Source organism: Charadrius vociferus, unplaced genomic scaffold (assembly GCF_000708025.1).
Source record: "Charadrius vociferus isolate BGI_N301 unplaced genomic scaffold, ASM70802v2 scaffold129, whole genome shotgun sequence".
NCBI lineage: Eukaryota > Metazoa > Chordata > Aves > Charadriiformes > Charadriidae > Charadrius > Charadrius vociferus.
In genome coordinates this window covers 2,565,739-2,580,128 of record NW_009661374.1, presented here as the reverse complement: position 1 = coordinate 2,580,128, position 14,390 = coordinate 2,565,739, and the positions used below count along the sequence as shown (strand labels likewise).

At 43.8% G+C, this 14,390-nt stretch overlaps 1 protein-coding gene across 1 annotated transcript in view; it reads right to left on the bottom strand.

Annotated features, from left to right (window-relative positions):
- Positions 1–14,390, bottom strand: part of PRDM1 (PR domain containing 1, with ZNF domain) — a 20,889-nt gene that overhangs the window by 2,591 nt on the left and 3,908 nt on the right. Inside the window, 4 exon segments of the mRNA XM_009893844.1 lie at positions 6,099–6,142; positions 7,688–7,733; positions 7,849–8,101; positions 11,267–11,386. Of these exon segments, the coding sequence (XP_009892146.1) occupies positions 6,099–6,142; positions 7,688–7,733; positions 7,849–8,101; positions 11,267–11,386 (463 nt within the window).

The window sequence follows — 14,390 nt, the reverse complement described above, 5'->3', positions numbered from 1 at the left end:
CATCTTTATCAGCACTGTGCTGCTTTGGATTAACATGGGTTTGTGCTGAAATACAAAGACAAGGTAATGATTATTTAGATATGCCACTGTCACTATCTCTTTTCAAAACACAATCTAACGCCTACAAGTTTAATGGGAAGGAAGGGCCACTCTCGGAGATGAACCACCATTTAACTCGCCAAAAAACTAATTTCTGTGTGAAGAAATGCCTGCTGGTATTAAGTGTTAATAAAAAGCATTGTTAATTTAAGGGATACCAGCCAGTACATACAGATCTGGATGATGATTTGTTTGCAGAGTGCTAGTCTCCACTTCGCAAACTCATTTCACCTTTCTTTCCCCTTAAATTTGACTAGCTTTGCTGCTGAATGTCTATTGAAGCAGTATTTCTAATAAATGCGGTAACAAGCATTTGTTCACAATACAGGTTTAACAGAAGGACTTTGCAGAACGCAAGCTCCCAGAAATGTTCCTCAGTAAAATAACAAGGCATGACAAATCGGCTTTTGCCAAACCGCAGCAGTCACTTCACCAGTCAGTTCAATTACTTACAGTACCAAAAACCCCATGGCTGGCTAGGATGAAAGCCTTCTTCAAAGAGAAGGTATTCTCCATCAGTAAACAGATCATTACTCATTAAATATACTGCTTAGGAACATCTACAACAAAGCAGACTGTTTACTGCAGATTTCTGTGGCATTCAGTCTATGCAAAACTCCTCTGCTTACAGCTGTACTTTATAAAAAAAATGCTGAAGCGAAGCAAAAGAAAGCAAGACTGGTTGGCTCCAGCTTAAGTTGAAATGTACTTTTTTTTTAAAAAAAAAGCAAAAGAAATATGCATTTAGAAGGAAATAGAAGCAAGCAACCATTCGAATCAGTTCAGCACATAACACTATTTGTATTCAAAGACTCTATCTTGTATATCTTGGCATAATATAAACAGTACACTGAAAGATGTCTTCAACAGAAAAAGAAGTCTGCTTTTATCTAATCTCCCAAAGTTAAGAGTTATATAATCTTGAAATGATGACCTGTAAGATACTTTATTATAGGGGAAAAACTACAAGAGGGTTTCATATTCGTGGTTAGTTATGTGCAAGGTTTTCCATCAGGAGGTACAAGTCAATACTGATAGGTATGTCACTCAAAAGTATCCCAGCCCTTTAGCCAAATTTCTTCCTTTGTGACTGACTGTTCTTATTTCACTAACTGCACTGAGAAACAGTTATTTCAGATTTTTGGAGGACCAGCTGAACCCAGTGAGGAAGATGGGAACAGGCAATGACCACGCCGCTTTCAACGTGGATTCTTTGCTTCACTATTCACTACTCTGATGCAATCTATCATTTGGCAACATTACCCTATAAGGCAACGGAAAAGCCCTTTATTAAATGTATCCAAGAAAACAGCTGTATTCAAAGCATGCTCCTACTCCCACCAACCCACTTGTACAGTAGCATCCTTTTTCAAATAGCATTACACTAGTAGCAAGCAAATTTAGTTTGAGATATATGGGCAGTTTGTGTATTTTAAAGTTGCAAGGAATGCAATTGAACACAGTTATGTTCAATTTAAATATTTATGATAAAACATAGGGTGTATTGTACAGCAAGCACAATACACACATAAGCACACGGACAGCTTCCCAATTACTTTTCTTGATGTTAAAGTTTAATGCCGAGCTGTTTCAAAAATAAATTTATAGTGTGTTGCATTGTCTGGCATTAAAAATCATCTACTTTTTTCTGTCATTTTGTCTGTACTCGTGGACTGGTAACTCATTTTCTAAATGTCCACCCAGAATTTTGGGTATAATATAGAGGTCCTACTAGGTTCAAGAAGCTCCACAATGACACTGTGGACAATATTATCTACATCTTCTTATCAGCTGCCTGTCACCACGCCAGCATCTCACAGCAGACATTCCCGGTGACGCTGTCAGCATCGGGAAATATCAAGACCAGGAAGTATTGAAAGCTGGGTGGGGGGAGGGAAGCAGGACTTGTGAAGTCTCGCAGCAGAAAAAAAAAATAAATACCACCTTATCAAGCCCATATCAGTTTCTCAGTAGGGTCTGTTGAGCAGGAAGTTCAAATTGACACTTTTATTTTTTAAAGAAAAAAAAAATCTGGGGGGCGGGAAAGAGGAAGGAGAAGTGCTGGCGCTGCTGGAAAAGTGATAGAGAAACCAGGGCACTTCAGCTGGAGGAACAGCTCCTGCTGTCACAAGGTTAAACATCAGGGTGGGGATGTACGTGCCTTATGCACCAGAGCAAGTCCGCGAGTGACAGAAAGGAAGCTCACACCGAGACTGTAACTTTCGTTGTGCAACAGGCCCGTGTCCCCACTTGACAAACTAAAGATAATTGTTTTTTCCTTCCCTTCAAAGTTCCTAGTAAAGCGTCCCCTCCCACTAATTTCCATGTGTAGACAGAAGTTGCAATGTTTAAAGATTATTTTTCAAATCTAACCGTGACAGCTCTCTTCAGCCTGCAAGCTATCTTTGGTCCATAAATCCCCTCTTGGCTTTTTCCCCTATTACCTGAGCGCAAGGTAATCTGGTGAACACCAGAGAGATCAAAACATAAACAAGTGTGTCAGCACCGTGTAAAATAAGAGAAGGGGCCAAGGAGAGGTTCTTATGTTTTATACTGAACATGGATTTAAACCAGGGCTGAAACTGATTGAGAGGTTTACAGCCTTTCTTGTTGGTCTTAAAGGAGCCATACTTCAAAGCTAAAGAGATATACTTCTTATGGTTTTTTTTTTTTTTTTAGCTTGTGATTTTAGACTTAAGTTCTTAACAATCACAATGTCTCCCTCTCGCTCTTGAAATGCATTTCTCCCTCCCACCCCCATATACATGCATATACACTAAATATAGGCACATACTCATCCAAGATCTGTCTAGTTTCTGTGGTCACAGAGACACAGAAAAAAAGAGGTTCATGACAAAACAAGAACAGTGCAGCTGCATTTGTAAGTTACCGATCGGGGTGGAGGGGGTGGGGGTGGGGGGGGTTAAAAAAAACCCAGACGTGCCTCTTTAGGAGCCTGATCCACTTCTCACCGAGGTCAACAGATTATTTGCTCAGATCTGAGATTAGTGAGTGCGTGCAAGAGGAAAAGGGACAAAACTCCTGTTACTTTTAAGTATTAATAAAACTTGAGCGGAGGAGCTGCCTGAAGTCACTCCAATGTGGGTGTTCCAGCTACAGACTGCTGCATAGCCCTAGGCTTTGCTCTCATTTCTCGGGCTCCAAGCTGTAGCCTGAGAAAGGCTTCATAAAAATAATTATCTGTTTTTTCTAAAAACTTGAAAAACGGTTGTAGGCAGACAGTAATTTCAATAGTAATTTCAGGAGTGAGATGGTACTCAACACTTCGAGTGGTGGAACTTAAATATGCCGATTCACATTTTCGATCGAAATGAAGCACCTCTTTTGCTAGTAGAAAGAGAACCTCGAAGTTGTGAAGCAGGCAAAACAAAGAGTGTTCCCACTCAAAATGAGAACGGAGACCAACATTTAGAAGTATATAATTTGATCATCTGTTTTCTAAATGTGTCCAAGGCAGAGTGACATGCCTTTGAAAATATTTTGCTTAGAAAAGGTCTTTAAGGGAGCCTTCAAATAATCCTCAGTATTAAGTCAACTTTAGCCCCCAAATTCTGGTTTTGTGAAGACAACCTTTCATATAATTTCAAAATCATTCTCCTTTTGAAGATTCCAGGAGGCACTTTTTTAAGCAAGTGCAGATGTTTCCTCTCAACCCAAACAGAAAAGCTTCAAAACCAGAAAGTGAAACTGCCCATAAACAAAAGGGAAAGCGAGCGGCAGGGCTTAGCTAACGGCCAGCGTGTCAGGGCCAGCAGGAAGAAGAAAAGAACAAATTACATTTAAGAAACAGTATTAAAAAGTTAATCTTCATAGAATCCAAAAGATTTTAAATAACAGCTCGTTAAACCTGTTAATGAAACAAAAAGATTGCCAAATGTTTTGTAAATATGCAAACTGTCTTCCCTCCAACTCAAAACTTTTTTTCTAAAGCTTGACCAAAAGATGTCACCTGCCCGTACTTGACTGAGGAGACAAACACGGACAGGAGCAGCAGGAAGTTGCATCATATGATTGCAATCATTATTATCAAATAGTCATGTCCTGAGTCAACGCAATTGTTTGGGGGTTTTTAAATTTTTTTAAAAAAAGAAAACTGTCACCCTCTCCACCCTCCATCCCAAAATAATCCTCCTACAATGAGGTAGGAAAGAAATGCTAAACTATGTGGGACACTCGAAGTAAATTTCCTCGGTCTGTTTGCTAGTTCAAAAATAAAATACGACAGATTAAAAGCCAACCTGAGGGCCCAGCTGAATTAAGTTAAGCACATTTAACAAATAACCGAAAATTTATTTTTTGGCCAGCAGAACACAGAAATCTTGTGCCATCACACTTAAAGCCATTTACTGGACAACGGCACCATCTGAAGGTGACGTGTCTCAAATCTTGATAGAAAACAACATCAGGGACCTCAAAACAGGCAGGAAGGAGAAGGGGATCATTTGAAATGAGGCTGACTTTCCACTGCTGCGATAATGTGGAGTCTTGCCTCTGCCACTATTGTGCAACTCCTTGCAGGCACTTCAACATCCAGTTGAAGTTACGTAGCTCCACTCAGAGCTAATCATGGCCGTGAAGGTAGGTGTGTGCTTCAGCGTCTGAAGGACTGGGTCAAAGGCCCCAATTCAAGAAAACACAGAGGACAGGGTTAAACCCATAACTAAGTGCATGCCTAATTGCTGTCTTTAATCTGGATGCTTTCCTTCTACGGCACAAATGAACTAACGCTGGAGAAGTTACCTTTAATTTGAAAGTTGGCTGTTACAGAGGCAAGTAGATGTTATATATGGATGTGTAAAAATATTTATGCTCTAAAGTGGTGGCTCTGTCATTTTTGAGGCCACTAATTACAGGAAATAAAGCCAGAGAAATTCTCTGATACATTTTTCCCCAGAGGCCTATCCTCCTCGGGTGCTCAAAAAGGAACTGAGGTGCTGAACTTCAAGACCGTGATCCCCAAACCCCTGAGGCACCTAAAGCAGCTGCCTATACTTGAAGTTGGCAAGACCGAGGCCACACTGGAAGCTCTCCGTAGGTGTGTGTCCCAGGTGGCCTCTCCTGTGCTGGGCCAGGCAACCAGCCAAGGCACAGCTATTCCAAGGCCTCCCGTGGACACCGGCATGCTCTGCACACCCAAGACATGGTAGAGGGAGGGAGCTGGGCACAACACCCCACAGCTCCAGGCTGGCTGCGCTGCTGCCTCACACTGTCACCGGCGCGTGTCCCAGTGGGAGGAAGCCCTGACTTGCCTGTAGTGGGACCTAGACCCCGACTTTGCTTCCATCTTCCTCAGAGGGAGCCAAAACCAGCAGCTGGGAGAGGCAACAATGCTCGCCTGCTCCTCTGAGGCAAGCTGTGCCACTTTAAACACTGAATTGTTAGCAACCAGTTTGGCCGGAGAGGCCTTCCCAACTTTCTTGCAGGTGGAGGAAGTAACCAATTGGGGGGGGGAGGGTTGCCCCAACCAAGACTGTGTTAAGATGTTTTGATGGGGCAAAGCCCCATGTCTGCAGCAGGCACAGGACGCTAGCTATCTGGGGGCAAGCCATCTGCACTTCATTTGTGGATGAACGCAGTGTGAGGGCACCTTGGCCAGACCTGTGCTAGAAAGAGAGGCTGGAGAGGCAGCAGGATGCTCGCTTATTTTAGATTTAACTAGAAGAAGTGGTCTGAGAGGAAGGGGAAGAAGAAAACTGAACGGCGCTGACATTCACTTTAAATGTATCTGGTTCCAGTACTAACGTTGGAAAAACCATCCCTGCTCACGCTGTTGCTACAGGACCTTCAGCAAATAAGGATCTTTGGGAGACCTCTTGATTTTTTTTCTGTACTTTTCAAAAAAGGGCACTGAAACTTTAGAAATCCCCAATCCTTATGGTACCTGTAGGGTTTCTGGCCCAACTGCAGGCCTTAAGCCTGAATGTGTTTGTCACAAAGACAAGTGGAAAAGATAAAAAAAGTGAGAACTTTTTCTCATTTTTCTGAACTGCTATTTTCTTTAGGTAGAAGGGGCTAACATAAACTTTCTAAATGGTTTAACCGGAATTATCTTTAAAAAGAAGAAGGGTTATTTTGATGTCAGCATCTGGAAAGATTGCTCTTTTGAATGTTAAGGCTGAACTACACAATTGTTGCTTAAGATTCTGTCTCTTTAAATCCACTTATTTAGCCTAGTTTTACTAAAATGGATTATTCTGCACATGTCCAGACACCCCTAGTTTTGACCCGAGCAAGAGTAACCAGGTAATTACTTGACACTTTACAAATACATTCCTTGCTGCTTCTGCCAGGCAACCTAAGGTGCCAGCAGATGCAGGAAACTGAGGCTGCATTTGTGTATCCTCCTAGCAAGGAGCCAAATGTGTCTGGCTGAATCTTTGCAAACTCCTCACCCACAGGAACGCTTACTGCTGCTGTCTCTTCCTACCTGCAGGTCCCACTGAAAAGCCAACAGTTCATCATATCAGGAAATAAAACTGCACAGTGAGTGGTGAAATGACATATGTGCAAAGACGACAGAATCAGTGAGAGATTTTTTGAATAGGGAATATAGCAGCATAGGACATCCCCTCCCTCTCTTCCCTCTGCCATTAAGACAAAGACAATTTTCTTTCGTAATTCGTAGGAAAAGACCAAAAACTGGTGAAAGGACAACATCCATGGAGGACAGATGTATTTTTGATTAATCTGAATGTGTGATATCATTTTCATGATGCGGGGTTATATTTTAGCTCCAACGATCACCAAAGTAACACATATTTTATAACCCATTATTTGTTGCCAAATAACAGCAAATAGTTCTTTTTATTAAAAAAAAAAACAAAAACCTGCTTGCAATTTTTCTTTCAAATTTCAGTGTAGGTGCTGGCAGAAGGACAAAAGAATGCTCTGCTCTATCTCAGATCAGCTAGCAGGAGGGGAGGCAGCCTAAGAGTCGAACGAGAAGTCAGCAAGGATCTCTCCTTCTCTTCAAGGGGCTCTGGATGAGGTGCTAGGCAGTGATTAAGCTATGAGTAAAGCGCTGAGGCTGGAAATGGTCAGAAACCACAGAGGAACATAGAGATAAACTCCTGGAAATATCTCTTCCCCCTGCTACCAGTGCTATTATTTTTGAACAGAAAATGAAAGCCGCGATACACAGCCAAGAAATGGGGACAAAATACACTGAGCTTAAAAAAAAAGTAACCAGTCGAGAAGACCACAGGAGGTTTGCTCCCGTAAGATAAGTAAGCGTAGATGCAAGCTTAAATAGCATTATGTAGTCAACACATATTTTGTCAGACACCTAGACAGTAGTCATGGCATATCACTACTTGTAGAGTAAGGACAGCCCTTTGGGAGCATGACTGGACAGCCTTCAGTATACGCTATCAAAGTAGACTTTTGCGTAATGCATTAAGAGATCTAGACTTGGAAAGCCTGAAAGTGAACGAACATCCATGGTTCTGAAGGCAGATGATATATCCAGGTTGTTTGTCCAGAATTTCAACAGCTAAGACTCAGATTGTAAACCAGTAACTGTTCAGATTTTTTATAATCTGTTTACATTTGAACGGGCACAGGGAACTCATTCTGTTGTGTTGGGTTTTTTAATTCCCCTTTTCCACTCTGAGCTACCTACTGTGACACAACAGATGATGCAGCTGTGTAATTATACAACTTATTATTAGATCATATAGGCAGAAGAGACATTACTAGCATTCCTTGTTTATACTGTAATCCACTTACTGAGGTTCATCATTGTCAGCTCTCTGGAGGAGGGATAGTGCAGCCTTTCTGCAAAGTCTCTGCAATACCACACAAGCAGCTCTTGGTTGGCAGGGATGGGCTTGATGGTGTAGAAGTAGATGTTCATTCCATTCTGACAAGCAGCCAAGTTCTGTTCCTGAACGGAGTAGCCAGGGTTTACATAACGCATCCAGTTGCTCTTGTCCTCGTTAAATCCGTCAATGAAGTGGTGAAGCTCACCACTTGAATAGATCTGGAATAGAGAGGAAGTGCCTATGAATATATATATGTACAATAAGGAACACGTGTGCACAGAGTCCAGAGAGGAAAAACGATAAGCTTTTTTTTTTTTAAACGAGAAGATACCACTGAAATAAGAATTCAAGCCGAGTCCCCCTCTTTCCAACTATGATATCCTCTGTGTTAAGAAAAAAGATGCTTATTCAAAGGTAAGTCCGCAGTCACCTTTTCCACTTCTGCTTAGCCTCTGTAGCCCTGCTAGTATGGATAAATCATACCCAAAATCTAAAATGCAGAGTACTCTCCCTGCGTGAACAGTCTACCTTAGAGTCCTTTTCCTGGTGCTATGATCAACAAGTGTGTAATGCTAATGACTGTAGGTCTGAGTGCATGCTTGCATTAATGCTTTGAGTCACCTGTGTTTAAGACTGACTGGCTGTGCTACGTCACAGTCTTTCTCGCCTTTTTCTATGGCCTCTGTACTTGCAGTTTCCTACCACCTCCGCCCAAAGGTTTAAACTATGCAAACATCCTCCACCCCCCAGAGTCCTAAAGCAACACTTGCTCATAGTTGGACTGTAGCCCTTTTGTAGAAAGGCTGGGCGAGGCAAAGATGAACTTCACCTGCCATAACTTAACGAAGACCTGGAGAGGGGCCAACCGATGAGAAGTCACTTTTCCTATCAAGGGACATGTTCTAGCTTGTCTGCAGAAGGGAAAGAAAACACGAATCTAAAAACTGCTCAGCGGCTTCGGGGGAAAGAAGTCCCAATCACTGACAGAAGCTACTGTTTCTTAAAGTGGTAAGAATAAGACAATTATTTAAAAAAAAAAAAATAAGAAAAATCCAGGAGGTATGTTCATTAAAGACACATCCCTTACTCTTGGGGAGAATTAGCTCTGTGCTGGATGAAATGGGGTTCCTATGTTTTGCAAGACAGATGACCAGGCAAAAGCCAGTCCTTGAAGCGGGAGCAGCTTGCACCAACGGCGCACTTTGCTGAGCAGGAAATGCCTTTCCAAAGGGGAGACAGCTTGTCTCAGGGGGAAAACACTCCATGGCGTGTTCCTGCCTTTGTGTTCACACCACTCTCTTGCACCTACCTGGCCAGGCAGCATGCCCCACGAACGCCTGCTGGCTGGCCGGGACCTCTCCTCTTCTGCCGGAGAGAGCCACTGGCGGAGAGGGGCAAGGCAGCCTGGCCCTTTAACGTGGGCAGTAAACACCAGAATCACTTTCTTTAAGAGTAACTTCCTGTAAACTGAGAAGGGGGAAATACATGTGGCCTCATCAAAGCAGCTTGCGAGAGATTCTGCGGTGTGTTTGTTATGAGAAAATGGAAGGGAGCCGTGTGAGTTGTGCTGCATCAAGAGGAGCCTTCGGGTTTCTCTGTTCACCTCGGCTTGCAAACTTCCAGGAACACAGGGCTCCGGCACTCGACGCCCGCTGCTGCTTCCCAAATCAGCCCTTTACGGCTCCCGTGGCAGGGCCACGGATGCTGCTGGACACTGTGCTCCGGCTGCGGGGTGAAGACGCCCCACCGGGCTCCCACCTATTCTGGGGAAGGCGAGACCAGATGTGCTGAGTCACGGAGCAGTTCCCAGAAATGACGTCGGCCCCGGGCGGCCCTGCTCCCCTCGTGTGGGCAAGGCGCAGGCAGCGTCCCCCCGTGCGCGCAGCAGATGTTCCCGCTCCTGCCAGCAAGCCCAGGATGCCTTTAATAACATGTGGGAAGTTATCTCCCACAATTTCCTTTGCATATGCAAGCCTGTTTCAGACCCCGAGGACGGAATTCATTTTCAGTGCAGCAGCGTGTCTTGAACGAATCAAGAGATTATAACAGGGAATTTAACGATGCTTAGATGGCTCCTAGGATATTATTTCCGAGGATCCCTCTGCATTAAGGCTTAAAATCACATCATGAGAATGATGTCATCTTTCTCACTGCAATATATGAATGAAGTCCTGCAAGATGGTTAGCAGCCCCTTTTCCCAATGTTTACCATCTTATTAGCAACTGGCAGGGCTAGGGCCGGCATACCAGTCTACTCCTATGCTGAATGCAATCTCCCGAAAAAGTTGGCTATAACGAACATTTTGTAGCCTTATGAATGTGAAAAGTCAGCTGCTTTGTAAAAACACTCATGCAAATAACTGCCTGTGCAATGCTGTATTACATTGCACAAATACAATCTGAGAAAACCAAAATGATGCAATTAGGTAGGAAGAAAGGGGTGTGGGGAACGTTGGTGCTTGCCCTGGGTTTCACCTGGATAACAGGTCAGGATATTGCTAAGGCAAGCAGGTACCTGGGCACAGAGGCTTGGATATACTCCCAAATCCACCGATTTAGACACAACCTAAATGGCTAAAAGGCAGCAAAACAAATCCATGGAAGGAGATGGGGCTGAAGGAATGTTCTCTAATAATTAGTAATGGGTCTGTAAAGGAGGATTATGTCAACTGATAAAATGGAAGCATATTCCCCAGCACAGACTTCCTGATCCAAAAGAAATTGGCTGGTGCTCTCTTCCAGCTTATACTATGGAGTACAAATTAGGCATCACCTCTAACGTTTGTCTGCCATTAGTGGATTTTTCTCTTCAGTAAGACCTGTGGGATGCTCTTCTAACACTTTCTGAAGCAGACTAGAAAAGCTTATGACTTGAATGATATACGCTGAAGACCACCACCACCACTGTGTTATAGCAGTTATATTCAAAATCCAGGGAAAAATGTCACAAAATCTATCATATTCCAGAGTAAAAGATTATGCACTACTTTCACAGCTTCTTCACAGCTGGAAAAATGAAGGATACATGGTATATGCATAAACAAGAATGACGTTCCATGGTGAAGAAATGCAAAATAACCTGCCCCTACAGCAAGCAGCTCTATTTCTTTACACAATCAAGCACCGATCCACTTCGGAAGACAGAGCTGGGAAGGGCCGTTCATCTCCCCTGCTCTCTCCACCCACACAGTCCCTATATCCAAGACAGCCAGGCTTTTCCTCGGCTTAGTTCACCCCACTGGCTCTGTTCATGCCTGGCAGTGTACAGAAGTTGCCCCCTGCACTCACGCAGGTCTGAAGCAGGAAGTGACCCAGCTTCTCAGCTGTACTCATTTAGTGATCTGCTTACTGCAACAACATGGTGCTGTTTTTTTCCTGCTTACCCGCCAAAAGTATTTTCTGTTCGCATTCTTGGGAACCGTATCGCTGGTATAGATCTCTCCTACCAGGGGTCCAAAGCGCGTTCCTTTTGGGATGTACTCTTTGCTTATAACTCCAGTGACCTACAAGAAGAGCAGCACAGGATCAGTCCATCGCCAGTAGAAATCAAAAAGTCTTCCTTCCTCTCCCCTGTCCCCCGAACTTAACAAGGTAAAGCAACCGATGCAAGAAATTTTTAGTGACAGATCAACAAAACAAAATAAATTAACAATCATGTTAGATATAGTATGACCAGCTTTGTTAGATGCTAGCATCTTACCGAGACATATGGAAGCCAAAGATGAACACTGCCTGAAAAATGTGTTTTGTGGAAATACATTTACAAGAAGAAACAGTAAGCGAAATGTACAGAGACTGTCAAATATCTTCAGAAGTTATTTCTCCTATCAAAGGCAACCCCCAAAAGTCTAGTTCCAGCAAACAAAACTATTCAATAGCCATCAATCACTTCACTGCTACAGAGCTCGCTTTTCTAATAAGTTAGGAACTGGAATGACTACTCCTCCAGATCAAAATGAAACCTCACCCCCACCCCCACCTTCTTCACTCTATACCCATCCTGATAGCTAAAAGGAGAACAACAACAACAAAAAAAAGACGACCTACAATTCTCTCACCAGCATACAGTGGCACACAGAACAGCATATGAAATGGCTTTGGGACATGTACTCACAGATCACCTTCTTTTATAAAAAGGAGGCAGCAGTTCCGGTAACATGTCAAGTGGGTTTGGTCAAAAAGGCGTAAGGGTTTTGATGAAAATGCTCCACTATGCTAGGTCTAAGAAATGTACTCTAGTTATTCAGCTTCCTTCTTGACAGTAATTATACCAAAAAAAGTCACTGACCACAAATCAGGAAGCAATTCATCATTATTCAGAAGAACGTGCCTTGGAGTAACCCTTTGCAAAACACTGCTGAGTTATTGGTTTTGTCTCTGTCTGTTCCTCACCATTCTTCTTAACTTTAATGTATCCAAACAATGTTAGAAAACCAACAATTTTGTGAACCAAAAACCCCAAGCCTTTGCAAGACTGATCCTGCTGCTCAGATAGTGGAGAAAAAGGAAGGTGAAAAGCCCATTAATTTGGTATTATAACCAAACTTTCATGGCAAAATGTATCCCCTTCACACATCTTGCCACTTTCAGAACAAGACAGGAACAGAAGTGGCTAATGAACACCGAGAGTTGGGATTAATGCTGTCTGTACCCTGCAAGGAATCAACGTTCCTACCAAAGCAGCTTAACACTCATTAAACCCTGCAGATAGCTCACTTCAGTGAGCATTTCATTTTCTGTGTAACAGTCCTTCACAGCAAAGGACAGTAAAAAACCTGGACTGTAGACAGCACTTCACAAATTACCTAAGCCTTGTGAATTTTTCATGCTGCATTTTCTCCTGTTGTATCACCCTTGGTGTGAGACAGGGAGAAAGACACACGGATAAATGCCTGCCTGTGTATTGGTCAAGATTAAAAATCCTGGTAAACAACTAACGCCTAGCATAATTTCACGTTAAATGTCAAAATAAAGGGGACAAATAACAGCCATGGAATCAAGGAGGTAATCCACCCGGAAACAGATTGCCAGGTGTACATGGTGGCTGTTTGCGCTTGTCTGTGTTTCAACATGTGTTTCAGCACACTACAAAAAAATTAAACGTCAACAGTAGAGGTAGTTAAATGCTCCATTGATCTGTGCATCTGGACTGAAGAGAGAGAAAAGGGACTTCCAGAAATTTTCCTACACCTACCACAAGCTGAAACAAGCTCAGTGGCTCAGTTTTATTTTTGTCTTGCTTATACATTTCTCATAGAGAGCTGAAAAAGGCAGATGTTCTTCTCATCTTCCCCATATATCTTCATTTACATCCATCTGCCCTCTCAAGAGAAGTTCACAACCAAGCTACAGCACACCCTACCAGTTTTACTGCATGGTAGCTTGAGTTCTTTCATGGTTTTAAAATATCTTGGCCTTAATTAAAACAGCTTTAATGAAATTCTCAGAATCTCTAGAAATCACTCCTCGAACTAGTCAACTTGAAACACTCACTGAACTTGTGTCTCTGACACAGCAGATAGTTTTTAATATCCACCTTACATGCAGTGTTTGCTTCTCCCCTGGTGCAGCTGAACACAAAGACTATTTCTCACCCTGTGCCCATCAGGTTATTTTGGCAGAGGATGTTCTGCACATCCGTGTATGCTGACACTGATGTTTGGCTAAACCAGACTAAAGCTGTCCAGATGACTTTTAACCAAGGGTGGCTTTCTGGCCAGCAATTCTTGGCCTCTGTTGTGCCCCCACAAGCTCAGCTGTTGTGGTCAAGGAGGGGTACCCTCCAGGAGAGGGGTGCCAGCAGCACCACGACAGGCCCGCTCCAGGCTGTCAGCAGCTCCCCTGCCGCAGCCAAAAGGGGCTCCCTGCCCTGCTGCAGCTTAGGGGGGGCAGCTTGACAAAAGGCCACGAAGTACAGAGGTGCCGAGGGCTTGTAGGCAAAACAGCGAAGGAACTCCACGTCCAGAGCTGAGGGGAAGCCGTCTCCCGGATGCCGAAAAGCTGTAGTAGAGAGGCATTTCAGACTTGTGTCCACCAGGTGTCCTTCAGCACATTGCTGCCTCTCGGCGATGAGATCTTCAGAAACAGCCTCGTGGCAGGGAACCACAGGGGAGCATGACCTGAGTTCGCTCCCCACAAATAAAAACCTACTGCCCTTGTGCAGCCTTCTGGGTCTGCACCATGCCGTGTGGGAGCAACGCGCTATTTTCAGAATAATTTCCTCCCTCCAGTCACTCGCCCCCTCTCCCTTCAAAGCTCCAAACTTTCAACACTCTTGCAAGCAGGCCGCTACCGCATTTTTCCTTTCAGCAAAACAGCATTTCTAGCACAAAGACGTTAGCCCGAAGCTGTAAGGCCGGTTTCCCGGTGCTACGGGCATCTGCAGCTCCTGCCGAGGCCGGGCTGAGCTAACCCGCTCTCCCCTCGCCCCGAGCCGGACGGGATGCGCCGAGCGGAGCCGGGCTGGCGAGCGGGGCCCAGCCGCGACCTGGAGGCGCTGCAGCGGCA